Below are 19,499 nucleotides of genomic sequence, written 5' to 3' on the forward strand. Positions count from 1 at the left end.
TCAGTGACACTTGTCGTGAACAAGTGAATGTACTAGGTTTTGCCCAGTCAAAGTCATCAAACTTAATTCATAATTTGTATTTGTATGCAACAGCAAGAAGAGAAGGAAGTATATCCCTGAACACATTTTAGCAGAGATACCGACATGCAACATATTTCGTCAGCAAACTGATTGTCAAGCCTTTCCATCATTACCAGTGTTAAGTCTAGTCAGCTATAGTAGCATTACCTATGACTGTAAATGGGTTATTATTACCAGTTATGTATTCAAAGACATGTAGTGTACATGTAGTGTATAAAGCTGCGCATCTACGATCCAGGGAAAATATCCAGACGTTTTATTAAGCTACGTAATTTCCGGGATGAGAGGGGGACAATGACAGCTGGATCAACAACAAGACATTTACACAGAGTAGGTCAATAAAGGTGAGTTTGGAAATGCGAAAATATTAAATGTATGTCTATCACTTTGGATTATATCCAGCTAATGCAATCGTATTATGACAATAGTAGTTGTGTCATGTTGATGCATTGTCTTTACAATGGGTCATTCAATGATGCTGAGTGTGGATTCTGGACCAGTCTGACCATTCGTAGAGGAGAAGATGCAATGTAACGTTTCGGTTAGCTAATCTAGTTTGCTAATCGTACTAGTGTAACCGTAATAAATTGCAAGATTGCAAACCACTGATCCTGCAGATAACTAGCAGGTGAAAGCTACAGTCAAATTGTACAGAATGATTATGTGTAACGTTTATGAAATCGTGTCGTAATCAACCTCGACGTTTATCCTAGCCATAAAATACGTTTCACGCTTGACATATTTATTTTCTGACGTAGCGTTGTCCGTTCACGGTTCTTGTTCCGTGTTCTTTTTCGTGCTCGAGTCAATCTGCACGTATTTGTCCCTGATATGATTGGCATATTATTAGCTAGCTCTCTGCAGTACTCATCATGTACATTTGCTGTACTGTAGTACTAGCTAGTATATCAAAGACTTAATTTGAGCAAAATCTGAGCTGTAAATTAGCTAGATAGCTATTCTCACAGAATGAGTGACAGGTATTTGGCATGGATTGCACAAACATAATGTTTGGCTAGACAATGACAGAAATGTAATTGGCAATAAACCTATCTTATGACCATAGCTTTTTAACAGAGGTTCAGATATGTAATTTGGTCGTTCTATTCCCTCTATTCTGAAGCTAACAGCACAATATTATGGACAGTTTATGTGCCACTTGATATTCATAAAACATGATCAAATGTTAGTGACATAACCTAGGCCAGGGTTCCCCAACTGGCGGCCGGCTGGTGATTTTATTTGGCCCCTCAATTTTTCTGTGCAAAATGTCCAACCATTTTTTTCAATGTTGGACATAAAAGACTGAAAGCACCAGCAAATCAGCCCGAAGAGATTTTAATTTTGTAAATCTTTTCCAAAGTATTCCCAATCATAATAGAGAGATACAGCATGTGATTGTATACAAATGTATGCAAGGTTTGAAATGATTATGTTTTAGTCAAATATTATATCTGTTTGGGATTGTTTCTGTCAATTTGCAGTCTACAAATGATTTGTAATGATGTTCCGGTCCCCTGACCATCCCCTCAAGAACAAAGCGGCCCGCGGCAGAATCTAGTTGATGATCCCTGGACTAGGCTATAGCCTAGTCAAACTAATATAGTTAGTAGGCCTAGGCCTATTTACCATCTGAATTCCTTTTCATGCAGATATTTATTTTACCTGCTCCTCAAAGTTATGCTTTAACAAGTCAACAATGCATATATATTTATGTAGATTTCTCTAACGCCATTTGAATATCATGCATAACTGCATATGGTTTGTTTTGATTCCAGTGTCTACTCTCACGTGGTGTCTGCGTGTCCCTCCTGTTCACCTAGCAGCCCCTCACTGGAGAGAAGTCTGAAGGAGGAGGGCTCAGTCTCTCTTCCCCTGCCCAGCCAGCCAGCCACTATGGAGTAAGCATTGAGAACGATAGCGATATCATCTTTATAAATGTCCCATTATGGTGTCTGTGTGCACACAGGCAGCGCCATCACAGAGAACAAGGAGCCTGATGTTTCATCAGATGTATCAATCGAATATGGTGAGGACAGGAAGCCCAGTGGCCGGCAGTGGACCGAGATGGAACCGGGACGACATTCTGCTGATTTTCGCATTGAAGAAAAGCCTGATCTCAGTACAGTTTGAAGTTCCCTAAACTAGAATCTGTTGTGAACAGAGTGCACTAAGCTTTGTAGACTTGACCCTTTGACAAAAAAAAAAAAAATGGCATTGTTTACAAGGAGTGCAATGGCAAATTGAGTTAGTGCACACTGTTCAAAGAAGGTGTTCCCTAATGGAAATATGCAAATACATGATTGAATGTGTCAATAGGATCTCTCTAGCTCGTGCTTGGCTCTGCCCACCTCCTTGCTTGTTCTGCCCACTATGCTTAATTTGCTCCCATTGGTATTTAGATTTTGGGTTAGTTATAAATATCTTTGGTTCCATTGAGGCATCTCTATTTTGAAGTAGTACATTTTGGCAAACAAACTGAAAGGGTGCATACTGCCACCTAGAGTGTGTTTTGAATGAACAGGTATAAAGCCAAGGTTTAGCGATTTACTGCCGCCTAAAGTTATGGAATGTTTGCTCGCAAGTATAATCCTGATGACCTGGATACAATCACGTGATCCTTCCTTAACCCATATGAAGTCCCACCCAGTTGACTACTTTAAAATGGCGTAAGCACTCAATGGCAATGTCCATGCCAAAACAGGTTCATCCATCTAGAGTCAAACTATGGGAGTAAGAGAAATGTGTACTTCCTTTTATACTAATGTTACTCGCAAGTCCGTCCCACCAGCACATGACTGGCCCTCAATTCCAAAAACTGTGTTCCTCTGACAGGCCTTCTCTGCAGAAACCCACAATGAGCTGTGATAGTGGACTGGTGGAGAGGAACATTGCTGGAGGTAATACACTACAGAGCACACTTGTTCCTGTATTATCATTGTACTTTATACTACCTATTATTTTCCTCACACTCATGTATGTTAATGACATCCTTTTGATCATATTAGTCAATAGCCTAATAACAACGTGTCAGTTTTGTACAATGACAAGTATATTATGGATACTGTAATCTATCATTTCCTTTTATGGTTGTTGTAGTATAACAGATATAGGAAAATTCCACTGTTGAAGAACATGTCATCATAGGTAATATTTCTATAGCATTTCATTGCCGTTCTCTTGCACTTATCAACATGACACTGGAACATAAAACATTTACACGCAGTGACGACCATAAACACTGACTTAGAAACAATGAGTGTACAACAGGAGTTTAAATAAATAAGAAAAAGGGGAAAAGTGTTTACTGTGACCTACACCTGCCGGTGAAGTACTTTAATATGATACTATAACTTTCATTTCAGTAAAACCTCAACATTATTTATATAGCCAGCAGCAGATGATGGTTTATCTAGGGCAACCTGCGAGGCATTCAAAAATGTGTTTTGTTTTTTTCACAGTTCAATATCGTTCTTTTTGCCTTTTTTGTTGTTGAAATTTCACCACTTGACAACCTCATTCATCATCTCCAGCACCACCCCAATATCAACATATTTGAAAATGACGGTTTCTATGTTTTGTGGTCAAACAATACTAACGTTTGCCTGCTCATAGTTGTTTAAAATCACATGATGCACACCAGATGATGTCATCAGTGTTTCGTCAAACTTTGCCTGCTCAGTTGGCTAAACATGAAATATTATGGTCAAAGAGCAGAAGTCTATCCACTTTTTCAATTAATTCATTTTTGGTCTCAAGTACATAAAAAGAGAATCACCGGGATAGGCCTACCCTTTCCTCAGGCGTTCAGAGGGCTTTAAAGTTTAAATGGCAAAGTCTCACTGCGTTTTACTGATAAGGACTTTAGGACAGACGACTCCCTCCGTCACTCCCTTCTTTAGTATTATCACTGAGCCTCCTTTTGCCTCTTATAGGGAAATACATATTGAAATACATATTATTATGCTCTGGCTGTTTTGTCTCCAAGGCATTTATATCAAGCAGCATCAACTGAATGACCATGTAAAATAGTAACAGTTTTTTTTAAAGAAAATGTAATTGAACCTTTATTTAACTAGGCAAGTCAGTTAAGAACAAATTCTTATTTACAATGATGGCCTACTGGAGTACAGTGGGTTAACTGCCTTGTTCAGGGCCAGAACGACAGATTTTTACCTTGTCAACTCAGGGATTCTATCCAGCAACCTTTCGGTTACTGGCCCAACACTCTTAACCACTAGGCTACCTGCCACCCCAGAATCTAGGTGATCTAATCTGTTAACATTCCTGATTGAAATACTGTGGATGAAAATGGAATGTGTCGTATGTGAATAGCGTACTTTTCAGTGAAGACTGGTATGTATTGTAAAGTGCATTCGGAAAGTATAGAAACCCTTATTCTAAAATGTATTAAATATTTTTTTCCCGTCATCAATCTACACACAATACCCAATAATGACAAAGCGAAAACAGGTTTTTAGAAATGTTTGCAAATGTATTAAATATAGAAAACAGAAATACCTTATATTACATAAGTATTCAGACCCTTTGCTATGGGACTTGAAATTGAGCTCAGGTGCATCTTGTTTCCATTGATCATTCTTGAGATGTTTCTACAACTTGATTGGAGTTCACCTGTGGTATATTCAATTGATTGGACACGATTTGGAAAGGCACACACCTGTCTATATAAGGTCCCACAGCTGACAGTGCATGTCAGAGCAAAAACCAAGCCATGAGGTCAAAGGAATTGTCCGTAGTGCTCCGAGACAGGATTGTGTCGAGTGGCCAGACGGAAGCCACTCCTCAGTAAAAGGCACATGACAGCCCGCTTGGAGTTTGGCACCTAATGCACTCTCAGACCATGAGAAACAAGATTCTCGGTCTTGATGAAACCAAGATTGAACTATTTGGCCTGAATGCCAAGTGTCACGTTTGGAGGAAACCTGGCACCATCCCTACGGTGAAGCATGGTGGTGGCAGCATCATGCTGTGGGGATGTTTTTCAGTGGCAGGGACTGGGAGACTAGTCAGGATCGAGGGAAAGATGAACGGAGCAAAGTACAGAGAGATCCTTGACGAAAACCTGCTCCAGAGCACTCAGGACCTCAGACTGGGGTGAAGGTTCACCTTCCAAAGGACAACGACCTTAAGCACAAAGCCAAGACAGTGCGGGGGTGGCTTCTGGACAAGTCTCTGAATGTCCTTGAGTGGCCCAGCCAGAGCCCGGACTTGAAACCTATCGAACATCTCTGTGTGTAGATTGATGAAAAACAACAATTCAATTCATTTTAGAATAAGGCTATAACGTAACAAAATGTGGAAAATGTCAAGGGGTCTGAATACTTTCCGAATGCACTGTATGACCATAAGTGTTTAGAAGGTGAAACGGGCTAGGCTAATGTCAGTGATGGCCGAGCCCCTCCGAGGGATTGGATGTGGGCGTGAAGGTGAATGACTTCCACTATTGTCTCAGCCAGCTGACCCTGCCAGGCTAATCTCTATGAGTGTTTGGCTCTTTTACCACTTCGGCGACCCAGCCGACCCAGAGGGGATGTGGGACAGTGGGGCCGTGGATCCACCCGAGGAGGAGGGCCGCACCTTCATGCAGGTTCTCAGCGAGAAGTACAGCCCGGAGAACTTCCCGTACCGCCGAGGGCCCGGCATGGGCGTGGTGGTAGTGCCAACTCTCCCACAAGGCTCGCCCATGAAAGGTGAGGTCTTCGATATGATCCATCCACAGTTTTACCCATTTGAACCCTGTTTTAAAAATGCCATTGGCATCCCTGAGTAGGTTCTTTCCTCTTCAGCAGCTCAGTTAGGATGATGATGAGGATTTTGATGATTGAGCGGTGGTATAGATAGGCCTGGTTTACTCAAGTTATTCTGCTCTCTCTCTCTCCAGATCGTTTGAACCTTCCCAGTGTGCTCGTCCTGGCTGGCTGTGGAATCAGCCATGCGGGAGAGCAGAGAGAGATCGCAGCCTTCTGTGCCCACGTGATGGAGCTTGACCTGTCCCACAACAAGCTCCAGGACTGGCATGAGGTGGGTAGGCTCAACTAGGATACTCTGCCAAGATGGGAAACATTGAGTACAAGAATTGGGTACATTTTATAGTAACTTTGTACAATAATTCCTCTACCAGTATGCAATCTCACCCATATCCTTGTAGCTATTTACATGTATGTATGAATAATTATATTGACGATGTCACACTAAGTTTCAAGCCACTCTTTTCAGATCAGTAAGATTGTGTCAAACATCCCCAACCTGGACTTCCTCAACCTGAGCTCCAACCCGCTAAGTGAGGTTGTCTTGGAGCCTAGCCGTGCTAAGGCCTTTGCCCGAGTCCGACGCCTGGTCCTCAACAACACTCAAGTGTCCTGGAACACGGTGCTCGTACTAACACGGGAGATGCCTGAGTAAGATAAACCTTGATGCTACACTGCTTTTAAACGCCTTTTTATCAAAGGCAACTCTGATTGTTCACTTCTCAAGAGAGAGAAATATGTGTTTTCCTAAGTCAGTGAGAGGGATTTTGTGTCTTTCTCGAGTATTGTGGACTGGAGAGAGTAGTGAGTGGTCATCTGTCATGAGGTCCAGGTTTGCTGGCAGCCAACAGTACATTACAGTAGAAGCATTAAGAAAAGTTAATGGTCTATATACTGAGCCTTCTGTTGCTCCCTGCCCTGCCCGCCAGGCTGGAGGAGCTGTTCCTGTGCCTTAATGAGTACACCACCGTGTCAGCCTCTACTGTGCCCTGCACCACACTGCGCCTACTGCACATCACAGACAACAACCTGCAGGAATGGGCCGAGGTGCGCAAGATTGGCCCCATGTTCCCCGGCCTGGAAACTCTGGTCATGTCCAACTGTAACCTGAGCTCCATTCAGGACTCAGAAGAAATGCTGCGGCGCCTCTTCCCCAACCTACGCAGCATCAATCTGCACAACTCAGGTATCAACCAGAGCAGAATCTATTGGGGTTGTGTCCTTCACTGGAAACTGTCCTTGGACTCCTTTCAGTTCTTGAGATTAATATTTGAAGTTTACCCAACATCCTGATCGCTAACACTCACCTCTACTTTCTCTATATTTATCTCTCTATCTATCTCAACCGTTTTGTGTCAGAGCCGGGGCACAAATGTAAAGATCATTCTGTTTGACTGTTTATGGAAATGTGTTTAATAAGGTGTGTGTGCGTGCTTATGTGCATGGGTGTGTGGTCTGCTATGCTTCTCTGTGTGTGCCAGGTCTTAACCGATGGGAGGACATAGAGAAGCTGAACCAGTTTCCTAAACTGGAAGATGTGAGGCTGCAGGGGATTCCCTTACTGCAGACCTATACCAACACAGAGCGTCGGAGCCTCATGGTATCACAGTAAGTTTCTCTGGGAGCTACTGGGTGAGTGAGGCAACCACACAGACCTCACTACACAAATAGTTGAAAGATATAATTTTTCGGCTGAGTACGGTTACATGCACACAATAATGTGATTATTGTGGAATGTCAGATGAATATAATAGTTTGATTCAAATGTTTACATGCTTTGCTGGAAATAACAATTTCCCAAATAACCCTGTTTACATGGACACATCTGAAATCAGGCTGCCTGATGGGACTCTGATAAGTGCAGAAAATCAGCACTCGGAAAAACATTCTACCACAGCAACCATGTTGTTTTTGGGAAGCAATTTTCATCCGAAGGTCGGACATATACATTTTGTATGTGAAAACTACTTCTAAGACGGATACGTTATTTTGTTCCGAACTCACTTCACTCGCTCTAATGAGGGAGACTCACTCTGCTGGTGCTGGCACATGCGTAGATCAAAGACACTGCTGGAACGCCAATGAAGTTGTTTATATGTCCTAATAATTTGAAAGATTATTCAGAAAACCAGGTGTTTTAATCGGTGTATGCTTACTTCGATTTTGACCTTGCGCCAATTATGCTAAACAGAGTAAGGTGTTGACATGACTGTTGCATAATCTGCCTACTGCCATAATCAGTTTAATATCAAATTATTCCTCTGCATATAAACGTACTCACTGTGACATTGCGTTAACACACACACACACACACAATACTGCAACAGTGCCATATATCTCTAGATAGTGAAAAGCTCACCCTTTATCCTCGCAGCCTGCCCTCTGTATCATCACTCAATGGCAGTGTGGTGACGGACGGGGAGAGAGAGGACTCCGAGAGGTTCTTCATCCGTTACCATGTCGACTACCCAGAGGAGGAGCTACCTTACAGGTATAACACACTATGCTACTCCTTTAACTGGTCCAATGAGACTGCATATATCCATTCAATAGGATTTGGCACATACTTTACTGGCTTAATTGTAGTATCAGGTGCCTATTAAAATGTGCACATTCAAAATAAAATCTTCATGTTCATTAAAAATAATGACTAATATATTTAGTATGTTTGTGTGTTGCTAAACCTGTCTTTACCTGCCGTCCTAGGTATCACTGCCTGGTGACCAAATACGGGAAGCTGGAACCCTTGGCTGAGATCGACCTTCGACCCCGCTGCCACGCCAAGGTGGAGGTGCACTGCGAGGACAAYGTGGKGGAGGTGAGTATCCGCCTGGACCAGACRGTGGCCGAGCTGAAGAAACAGCTGAGGACAGTGGTGCAGCTGTCGGCCAATCAGATGCGTCTTTACTACATCGACAAGGAGTGTGTCTTTGGGCCGGAGGAGATGAAGTACCACACCAGAGCCCTCCACTCCTACAGTATCCAGGACGGGGACGAACTCCTGGTGGTGCCTAAGGCTGGCCGAGGGACTACCACCACTGCCAAACCACTTTTAAACCTTAACTCCAAAACCTTAACTCCCCCGCCATAGAAATAGAATTACTAGAACGGTCCACCTATCATGGCACATTGATTTGAAGGGGGTGCAGTTCTAGTAATTATATTTCTATGCTCATACCCTTCCCCATCCTAATCTTGTCTGAAGCACTCCCTGCACCCCTCCTTACGCCCGTCCTATGTTCTACATTCAGTGTGGGACACACTATCAGGAATAACAGCGACTCTGACTCTGATTCTGACTGGCTTTGTTGTGTTTCAGCTCACTGCACCACACATGCACGCACACCAACTAATCACAACAAATGTGTATTGTATGCTGCCTTCTAAAGTTGTGCATATTCTGTGTGACTGAGTCCCCTCTTCGTATTGGTGTAGCACCTTTGCCCTTGACTCCTAAAAAGTATTATCTTCAGGGGAGGAGCACAGGAGATATTGCAGAGTACAACCAGTGTATCTTTTATCTTTAAGACAATCAATCTCCCATTGCATACCCTGTGGTATGCAGAGGATGTTGATAAAAGGATATGGTGTACTGCTGTGCCACAGACTCTGTTTTGAGTGTACTAGGGTGATTGTACTGTAGCTAATGGAAGTCTTCATTGCGCTGTGTCATTCCACTTCCTCACAAGACCGAGCCATAGTTTTTGATGGGTTATTCTAAGTTAGGTTTAGTTATTCTAAGTTGTGTTCAGTAAGATTAGTATTTTTGGAGGATACTTGATATTCAAACTCAAATCACCTTGAGTTTTCAAATTGGCTTTCTTTGGCCAGTTGTACCGTAGTGTTTTTAGGCTATTGATGCCTCTGACTGAAAAAATAATGTACCATATAGTGCTGCATGACAATGTCCTTTGCGAAGTATGTTTTTATGTAGTTTGTGTTCAGTTTTTTTGCATTCGTGTGGATCCTTCCATGTCTGGGACCATCAGTACATGTTAGGTCTAGGTTACGTTTGAACACCTATTGACACGTTTGCTTCTGTGCCAGAGCCACAGTATTTTAGGTCTATTGCAGACAGAGACTTTGTGTGTTCACCAAAGATTTGTATGAACTCTGTGTACTATTCATTGCATTGTTGACGCATTTTCCTTGTGTGTAGAGGCTCATGCTTGGTGTTATTTTTGTCATCGCGAGGGCAAAGGTCACTAGGTCAGTAGCTGGGACAGTAGAACTAAGGCATTGCTTGGTACTTCACAGCTGAGGGGCACCGCCACTTTAAATGCAAATTTCCAGGCTGCTTGTTTCCCTGAAATTTACAGAATTTGTTAGCTTTATGTCATCGTCTGATTTGGAAGACAGTAAAGTATTGGAAGATGCACTTAGCAGAGTTAGATCTCTCAAAAGATTGAACATATATATTTTATACTGCTTGTTGTATTTATTTTGCCATTACATAGTAATAAGCAGTAAGGGTCCATTATTTTCGTTAGGCCTAATCTTTTTATGTGGCCTAGATGGCTACTTGGTCTACTCTAGTCTAGACAGCTTCCCTTGGTTAGTGAACTCACGCTTTAATGGATTCAGCATGCACTGGCAGGCACACTTAATGCATGAATGTTACTACTGAGAGTGGCACTGTATAAAGGGATAAAGATTTAATCAAATATAAAGGAATAAAACATTCATTTGAATCTGGAGCCGTGGCTCCATGTACATTTAGATAATGTCATAGGCCTAGATGTAATGGCTTCCCGTGGTTTCTGAAATAACGTTTTAGTGTAGGCAGTAGGCACCACTGCTTAGTGTGATAATTGAGAGTGGCACAGTACAGTAATTTAATAAATTTAATCAGCTATTGGCTAATGGTATGCGACAGTCATCTGAGCCTGTAACCATTGCTCCCTGGACGTGCAGTTCTTACTGCAATGGTTTTGTTTCAGTTTCATCAGCATAAACATTGCACAGTTTAAGGATTCTGAATCAAGTTATCAACTTCTATCTGCTAGAGTTTGACATGTTTGAAGTGCAAAAACTTGTAATACATTTTGATGGATTTATTTGTGTGTGATATGCTTTCCCTAGTAGTGTCAGCACACACTGAATTGGTGCACTAGTTATGTTCAAGATCGGTATGTTTTAGTGTGAAGGATTTGTCTTTGATCTATTCCATGTCACCACCTCACTCTTGTCTGGCTTTAATAGCCAATGCTTTAGAATTCATTCATGTGTTATTTGTTCCGGAGTAGTAAAAAGATTTATCATTGTTGTGGGTCAGTGCCTATCCTGAACTGCAAATGATTTATAAAGCCATTATGCAGCTCCACAATAATCAGGTACAGTACATATATCTCCTGCTGTTGTGTTGTAGGTATGAAACCTTCTGCTTATTCAACCTAACCCAGTGTATTCTCATCATTGTGTAAGATGTGGGAAGAAGGAAGGAATACTAAAGTAACGTACCACTTACTGTTTTATTGAAGGGAATGGGTTTACGTGCGGCAAAATAATCGGAAACATTTCTGCCATTACAGGCTAGGTAAACTGGGCAGCTAGCTACATCGAAATTAGCATGATTCTAAACACCTGATATATGTGTGTGTTCCATGAGTTCAACCAGTATAGAGACTGTTTTCTGATTGTCTGCCTCCTGGATGTAACAGTGCTGTACAAATGTGCTTACATGCAAATGTTTAGAAAAGGTATATCTGTGTGGCATAAATACAAGTATGGAACATGGATCATTCAACGATGGCTTTATGAGTTTACATGATCGAATGCAATTTGAATGGTAAATGAGCAGACTGATGTAATTCCTCTGAACTCCATATTACTTACCTGTGTAGAGAAAGATGCATACAAGAATAAATAGTCGTGTTCTTTTTACAGTGTAGCATTCAATTATTCTACTGTTGCTTTGATTGTGAGATGTTGAAGACATTGATCTTGTCTATGCAGTCATTGCTATCAGCCTCCATTTTGTAAGGCTGGCTTATTATGAAGTTGCCTGTGGTATTGTTTCCAGTCCCAGTTATTTTACTTTCAATTGCATTGGTGGAAGTTACAAAAAAATGGCCCCATTTCAGCACAAATACATTGCAACACTATAAATCCAAATAAATGTGGCACATTTTTTTAGGGCATGGGACTTATAGAAGTGCTGCTACAATAATGTTAAAGATTATGTTGGCTTTCTAAACCATTATTTTCATAAGAGGCAGGGCAGGTGATAAAACATTCAATGACACAGATTGTAGATTTATGATTTGTATTATGTGAATTATCTGTGTCCCCCTGCTGAATTACAAAAAAGACAATTGGTCGCTGCAGTGTGAGTAACTAGAATGCAAATAACTGAATTATTCTCATCAGCTTTGGTAGCTGTGAAACAAACTAAAGGATTTGTAACCAAGGGACACACATGCACCTTTAATTTAACTCATTGAATCTTGCATTAAACATGTATTAAATATTGTATGGTGTTGGGTGTGTGAATGATGTGTTATTACTGAATTCCAAATCAAACATTTTGAAGTGTCAACCACTATCCTTATCCTTAGCCATGACATCTATAAAAATGTCTGTGTGGTTATGTGACCAGATGGATTGTAGAAAAGCTTTGTTGTGACGTAACAGGCACTCATTATGACACAACACTGCCCTCTTCCGGAATTGTCGTTTTTTTAACTTGATTATTTTCCCCAGCCGTGTGTGGTCTTGGCCACAAACAGCAAAAAAAGGAAAGGAAAGCGACGGGAGTGAGTCTAGAACTCAACGGGACGCAAGGGGACTTGTGATAAATATACAATTGTTTGCAACCAGTTGTGTGAGCAATGTCAGGTCATATGTGAACGTGAGTGTGTGGACCTGAATCAGTGTGAAGGTCTGCTTGCTGTTTACGTCCGTCACTAAGGTGATCGTGTGGGAGGCGGTACTCTGGTTTTACGTTCGTGGACAAGAATAAACCAATCCAGGACAGCTATTTGCTGAACCAACGTCACAGTTAAAGAGAAACGTCCGTTACTTGGTCAGCTAAAAACTATTGAAACGCAAAAGCAGTGATAGCGAAAAGTATCTAGCTATTTTGATCTGTGAAATGGTATCGGTTCAGCATACCGATTTTCAAAATTGTGGTCTAACGACTCCGATAGACTAGCTAGAAGCCACTTTGGGGACGCTCTGCCAGCCGGACTGACAATAGACGGGATGATCTCGGACTGGGGTGAGTGGAAAATGCAGTGGCCAGTAGCTGCAGGCAAACCTTGATCAGTTGCTTTGTTGCCACTCGGATAGTTTATCTAAAATGATGTGTATGCTTCATATGTGTATGCTTCATCTCTTAATATGAATGCATCTAAGCTAAACCCGGTGGTCTTGAGTCACATTCAGGTGCTTAGCTAAAACCCCCTCTGCCCCTTATAAAAAGAAATACACGCCCGCGCTCTGACTAGTTCGCGTGCACGCTCTGCTAACAAGTTAGCTAGCCTAGCTAGCCAACTTGCCTGCACTGGGAGTGGTACGAGGTTCCGACCAACTGCTGCAGTATATCATTTTGGGGAGCTGCTAGCTCCTAGTGTGTTAACCGTTAGTCCTTCATCCACTGCAAATGCATAACCGTTAATCGAGATAATTCATGAATTCCTATTAAAACAACTTCTGGCTGACTTTTTAGGTCGGTGTCATAGAGGCTTGCTCTCATTGAATTTGGCGCTGACAGTAGCTAGCTGTAATGTTACTGCTTCCTCGCCCCCGTACACCCACGCCCATCCCTGCACTCAAAGTAGCTGTCAGCTCAGAGTTTCAGTTTTCATCACTTTCAACTATCCATTATTATTATTTGACCATGCTGGTCATTTAGGAACATTTGAACATCTTGGCCATGTTCTGTTATAATCTCCACCCGGCACAGCCAGAAGAGGACTGGCCACCCCTCATAGCCTGGTTCCTCTCTAGGTTTCTTCCTAGGTTTTGGCCTTTCTAGGGAGTTTTTCCTAGCCACCATGCTTCTACACCTGCATTGCTTGCTGTTTGGGGTTTTAGGCTGGGTTTCTGTACAGCACTGATATATCAGCTGATGTAAGAAGGGCTATATAAATACATTTGATTTGATTATGTGATGTGCATTTCAAACCAGACTATGTAATATTGCAGGTGAACTGCCCCCATTTTTAAAATAGGCCTAACACAAATTATGACAATAGCTGCCTGTCTGTATCCAAATGGTGTCATACACCCATTATAATATAAGTATAATTTATATTTTTAATATAAAACTAGCCATGGTTAGTAGATATAAACAATATTTCCATTAGTCTTTCTCCACTTTTGGATGAAATTTATGGGGACATTTCACTGACTACCATTCCTTGTAGGTCTACAATGAAAACACCTTCAGATAACAGAGAGAGCACATCCCAGTGGTTGCTGCTGGCCTACATTGCATGGCCTATTCATGGCCTATTTGTGGCCTATAAAAAAACCTTAATGCTAGTCCTTTAAGAGCAAATTGGAATGCCAGTGAGTGTTGAGTGACCTGTGGAGGTTATAGGCAAGTGCTATATTTACCGTCTCTGTAACGTGATCTCTGGCATTCTGGATCGCTGTGCTCATACAATCCCTCCCTGGCTCCTTTCACTCTGAGGCTACAGCCTCCTATACAGCACCCTACTCTGCCTGTCCGCTTGATACGCCACTGGTGAGCCTCTCCACCAATTTACACGTTGTTCCCCTTTTACAAGGGTACCTTTCTGTTATTTTACCTGACAATCGTTGTGTGTGGTATTGGCTGTTTGAAGGCTAGGCCTACTGTTTTTTTTCATTTTGCTTATCCATATTTTGTTTTGTTAAAGAGACAAGGGATAACATTTCTCAGAAAATCATCTTGAGACCTATTTATTAATTGGTAATTGTCTGTTGGCTGTGCTAGGACTATTCATTGAACTTCATTGGCTGTGCCAGGGTTGTGGGGACGCAGGTCTGTTGGTGTGGTGTGTTTGGACCATATTGGGACGCAAGCGCTGGATTATTAAGATACTCAACAAGTACAGTATTTCTGAAACAGGACTTTAAATAGGCATGCAAAATCTTTTTTTCCTGAAACCATGTTTTCAAGGAAGATAATTTTTGTGGATTTGACAACAAACAGACAACAAACAAATACTGACCACTTGTTGACTGGAGACCTGTGGTGAATGATCACGTGGACCTATTTCTATGCCTGTCAAGTGATGCAGTTGATGAGGAGGCATGAGGTGTAGCCTAGGCTACTTTAGGCTACCCGTAGATTTTTTTGTTGTGGGATGTTTTGCTCCTCCCAGAAAGCAGTCATAGAGCAGTGTTGTTTTAATGCAATTCATTGAATTCTGTGTAAATTGAAGAGGATAATTGGATATGATGGAATCAGTAATGCTAGAACATGTATGTTCTAATGGCTCAACATGGATCTGCTAGCCTCATGGCAGTGGCATCCAACAAAGTCCACATTAGCGAGACTGCAAATCCATTACCTTAGTCATTTTTGACCAGGTTATGTCCGCATGGCTGTGTGATGTGTGTCTCTCATTTGATGTGTCTCTGTCTCCACACAGGTCTGATCAGTGAGAGGTCCCTGTGACTGTGAATGTGTCTGTGAGGTACATTAGGATGAGCGGGCCCCACTCTATCGCTGCCTGCGGGGACTGAGAGACACCGCTCTATACAAAGCAGGTGATCATAACTGAATAAACACACGCGCACATGCCCACATACACACGGTCAGCACTTAGCATGCATCTCACAAACACGATGAGAGGCAATACTTTCTCAAGGACTGATGGTACTTTGGTAGTGAAAACATGTTTAAAGAATGCAGTGGCTCTGACGCTCACGCAGACACGAGGCTTAAACGGGCAATCAGCAGTTGCTACATCCATTTGTGGACTTCTAAATGAATGATATGTACCCATTGATTCTTGAAGAATATAACCTATAAATTCCTCATGAGCTTAGTTAGATTGTCATACCCCATCAGGACCCATAATATAAACTTGTTTGTGAACAAAATAAATGTAAACAAACAGTGTATACTGTAGCCTCAACACACGGTTAAAACTATATGTGAGAGTGTTTTTTGAGAGTGGTTACATTTCTCCAACCCCATTTCTCAGCTTTTTGCCGAAACAGGGGCGGGGAAGACGCTTTGTTATTGTTTCTACTGCTGATTGCCTCTTTAAAGGAGACACAACGTTTGAGTTGACCATTTTCCTTTAAGTATTCAGTACAGAACAACATTTCACACAGCGGCACAGAGCACGGATTGATAGTGTTTAAAATAGTAATGATGTCTAATTGAGCTAATCTTTAGGCCAATGGATAAGGAATGAAGTCACTTATAGCAGAGATTAGAGCATCAATCACGCACACATACTGCCATTTTTGAGGTCACTTTTAGCTAATGCTTTCATCTGAGTTACGAACAGAAGAAAGGGGTTGTGGTTAATTGTGCTATAACTGAGTAGGCCTATCTCTCAGCTGATCGGATGATATCAGAGTATAATCTTTACAAGTGTATGGTAGACTGTAAAAAAGCAAATTTAACCAATTGCCTAATCAGCGTTATTCTGTGAGTTGGGTGCACTTCAGAAGGACAAGAAATTGAGCTAATGTGTGAACGTTTGTTCACTCAACAAACTTTGCTCACAGTGAGCTGAATGTGTAAAAATTTGTTGAGGCGAATTACAAATTCATGTTTGCCTTTGGAAGGTATGTTGGTTCAGCTAGATTATATGTCCAAATGTTTAGCAAACTCACAACCCTATTGCCTCTGGTTTCCTAACAATTGTACGTTGAATCAACAAACTCAGCTTGAAGTGAGCTGAATTTGAACAAGCTTGTTGAGTAAAATTACAAATGTATGTTTGCTCAATTTGGCGGTCATTCTCAATGCAGGTTGCGGGTGATTTAAAGCTCCAATAATAATGTGACTTGCAGGCTGGATGTGGCATGTAAAACAGTAGTTTCAGACCACTGCATTAGGGTGTAACTACCCATTGGGCAAACATGGGTTGAAGCAATGTTGTTTCAATGTAATTTGTCAACGTATTGTGACATGGAATCAACATGGAAAATACATTGGATATGAAAAAATTTAATAACTAGTACTGTTTTCATCTCATTTCAACCAGCGCTGTAAACATTGATATTAGGGTAAAACTTCAATATAAATATATTGACTTAACAGGTTGTTGCATCAATCTAATTTAAACATAATTATCAGAACTATGTATACGTTGAAATTGTGTTGAAAATTTCACACAGGATGAAAAATATATTTTACGTTACTATGTTCAATATACAGTACACTGAGTGTACAAAACATTAAGAACACCTTCCTAATATTGAGTTGCAATGGACTCTACAAGGTGTCGAAAGCGTTCCACAGGGATGCTGGCCCATATTGACTCCAATGCTTCCCACAGTTGTGTCAAGTTGGTTGGATGTCCTTTGGGTAGTGGACCATTCTTGATACACACTGGAAACTGTTGAGTGTGAAACACCCAGCAGCGTTGCAGTTCTTGACACAAACCGGTGCGTCTGGCACCTACTACCATACCCCGTGCAAAGGCACTTAAATCTTTTGTCTTGCCCATTCACCCTCGGGAATGGCACAGATACACAAACCATGTCTCAATTGTCACAAGGCTTAAAAATCCTTCTTTAACCCGTCTCCTCCCCTTCATCTACACTGATTAAAGTGGATTTAACAAGTGACATCAATAAAGGATCATAGCTTTCACCTGGTCAGTCTATGTCATGGAAAGAGCAGGTGTTCCTAATGTTTTGTACGCTCAGTGTATATTGGGTGGTTGAAATTATGTTGAATTTTAGATTAGATTAGACATATTTTATTTGACCTTGTTTCATTGTTGATAGTAAAATGGTATGTTTGAATCAACTCAATTGTTTCAACGTCATGCCATCAACCTAAATAAAAACTTAAATTGAACTAAAATGTGATGCCACAGTCCAATGATTTCTTCCTGAACAGGGACTCCTACTGGTATATGAGGGGTATTGCACTTCAGTGTGAACTAGTCCACCATCCAGATGCCTACCTCTATGTACCCTGCTTGGCTTTTGGAATAAGCGGCGTTATTTTCAGCTGAGCTATGACGTCAACACATGTATACATTGATCAGCTTCCATCAGCTTCCATTTGCATTGACTACCTAAATAGCGTTGAAAGTAACTCTAACTTTTCTTACATGTAACCTTTATTTAACTGGGCAAGTCAGTTAAGAACTAATTCTTACACAAGATGTATGTGAAAGTACATTTGGAGTGAGGTTTGGTTGACATTAACATCTGATCTGCCCAACAAAGGACACCATGATTTCAACATCGAGCTAGGTACTTTGATTCATCCATGGCTGATTGGATCTTTGGGAGTTTAGAAGTAGTTACCATTAGCCCTATAAATAGGATACCAAATGTATGATATTGATAATACACTTTTACAGTGTCACATTTTTGGGGGAGGGCGGGGGGTGATTTCCATTTTTTGTGATTCTTTTTTTATCTGCTGAAAGTTGCTTCATGGTTATCGAGTCTAAGAAGGCTGTAGGATCAGTTCAACTGTTATTTCATTCTGATTGATACAGATTTTCAAAGAAGCTTTTAAAATTGTTATTAATTAATAGTGTTGTTTTTTCTAATTAAAGCATTTGTATCCTTATCTTTCAAAATGATAACTGGTTTGCCGTGTATTCGTTTTGTGAGGGCTGCGAGGTGTTTACCAGGTTTGTTTGCCATTAAATACTGTGCTTTATTTGAGTTTGTAGTTGTTGGCTCCTTTCAAAAGTAAAAGATCATAATCCTGCTTAAATTCAGAAATTGTATTTTCTTTACCATGTAAAGATTTCTTTATGGTATTTTTTTAAGATAGTGATTTCGAACTCAGATTTGACTTTTGCCGAGTAAGAGATTATCATTCCCCTAATGCACGGCTTTAAAGCCTCCCAAATCGTGTTGGCTATTCTCTGTCCTCTATGTCTACATTTGTAATGGTAAAGGTCTTTATTTTTTTGTTTCTGTATTTAATACATTTCGGGTCTTGAAGATTCATTCTCCATATTCTGTCGCTAAGCGTATTTTCTGTTGGTGTAATTAAGCATGATACAGGGGAATGATCCGGTATCACTATATCATGGATTTTAGATCCCAATGTGTTGTTGAGTGCATTTTGTTTTTAAATGTAGTCAATTCTTGAATAGCTTTTCTTACTTTGAGAAAAAAAAAACTAGTATTTTGTAGTTGGGAATTATAATAATCTCTGGGTGTCCTGTAGGAGTAATTTTGAACTTTTCAATGTTATTTAAGTAGTCTACGTAAATGAGTATGGAAGCTGATCAATGTCTAAATGTGTTGGCATGATAGCTCAGCTGAGCTTCTGGATGGTAGACTAGTTCTCACTGAAATGCATTACCCCTCCTATATACCAGTAGATGTTGGATTGCGGCTTCACACTTTATTTCAATCTTTATTTAGGTTGCTGAAACACATTGAAACAATGTGGATTCAGACAAACCATTTTACTATCAACGTTGAAAAAAAGTTCACATGAAATATGTCTAATCAAATATGAAATTCAACATCATTTCATCCCAACCAATT

At 40.9% G+C, this 19,499-nt stretch overlaps 2 protein-coding genes across 3 annotated transcripts in view; both read left to right on the plus strand.

Moving 5' to 3' along the window:
• The first annotated feature begins 348 nt into the window (after positions 1–348).
• Positions 349–12,324, plus strand: LOC111949515 (tubulin-specific chaperone cofactor E-like protein). 2 transcript variants are annotated; one of them, XM_023966756.1, is made up of 10 exons: positions 349–425; positions 1,860–1,982; positions 2,917–2,981; positions 5,622–5,795; positions 5,987–6,126; positions 6,322–6,503; positions 6,782–7,038; positions 7,334–7,460; positions 8,227–8,343; positions 8,559–12,324. In XM_023966756.1, the coding sequence occupies exons 2-10, from the start codon at positions 1,978–1,980 to the stop codon at positions 8,941–8,943; spliced, it is 1,452 nt and encodes a 483-aa protein (XP_023822524.1). In that variant the 5' UTR covers positions 349–425; positions 1,860–1,977; the 3' UTR covers positions 8,944–12,324. The 2 variants fall into 2 exon arrangements, with proteins under 2 accessions (XP_023822524.1, XP_023822525.1); XM_023966757.1 differs by lacking the exons at positions 349–425; positions 1,860–1,982 and having other exon boundaries at positions 5,558–5,795.
• A 2,131-nt stretch (positions 12,325–14,455) lies between these two features.
• The window catches only part of usp2a (ubiquitin specific peptidase 2a), a 37,080-nt gene continuing 32,036 nt past the window's right edge, over positions 14,456–19,499 (plus strand). The window contains exons 1-2 of the mRNA XM_070434016.1: positions 14,456–14,544; positions 15,437–15,554. The gene's annotated coding sequence lies outside the window, so the exon portion shown is untranslated. The remainder of the gene's footprint in view (positions 14,545–15,436; positions 15,555–19,499) is intronic.

Source organism: Salvelinus sp. IW2-2015, linkage group LG22 (genome assembly GCF_002910315.2).
Source record: "Salvelinus sp. IW2-2015 linkage group LG22, ASM291031v2, whole genome shotgun sequence".
NCBI lineage: Eukaryota > Metazoa > Chordata > Actinopteri > Salmoniformes > Salmonidae > Salvelinus > Salvelinus sp. IW2-2015.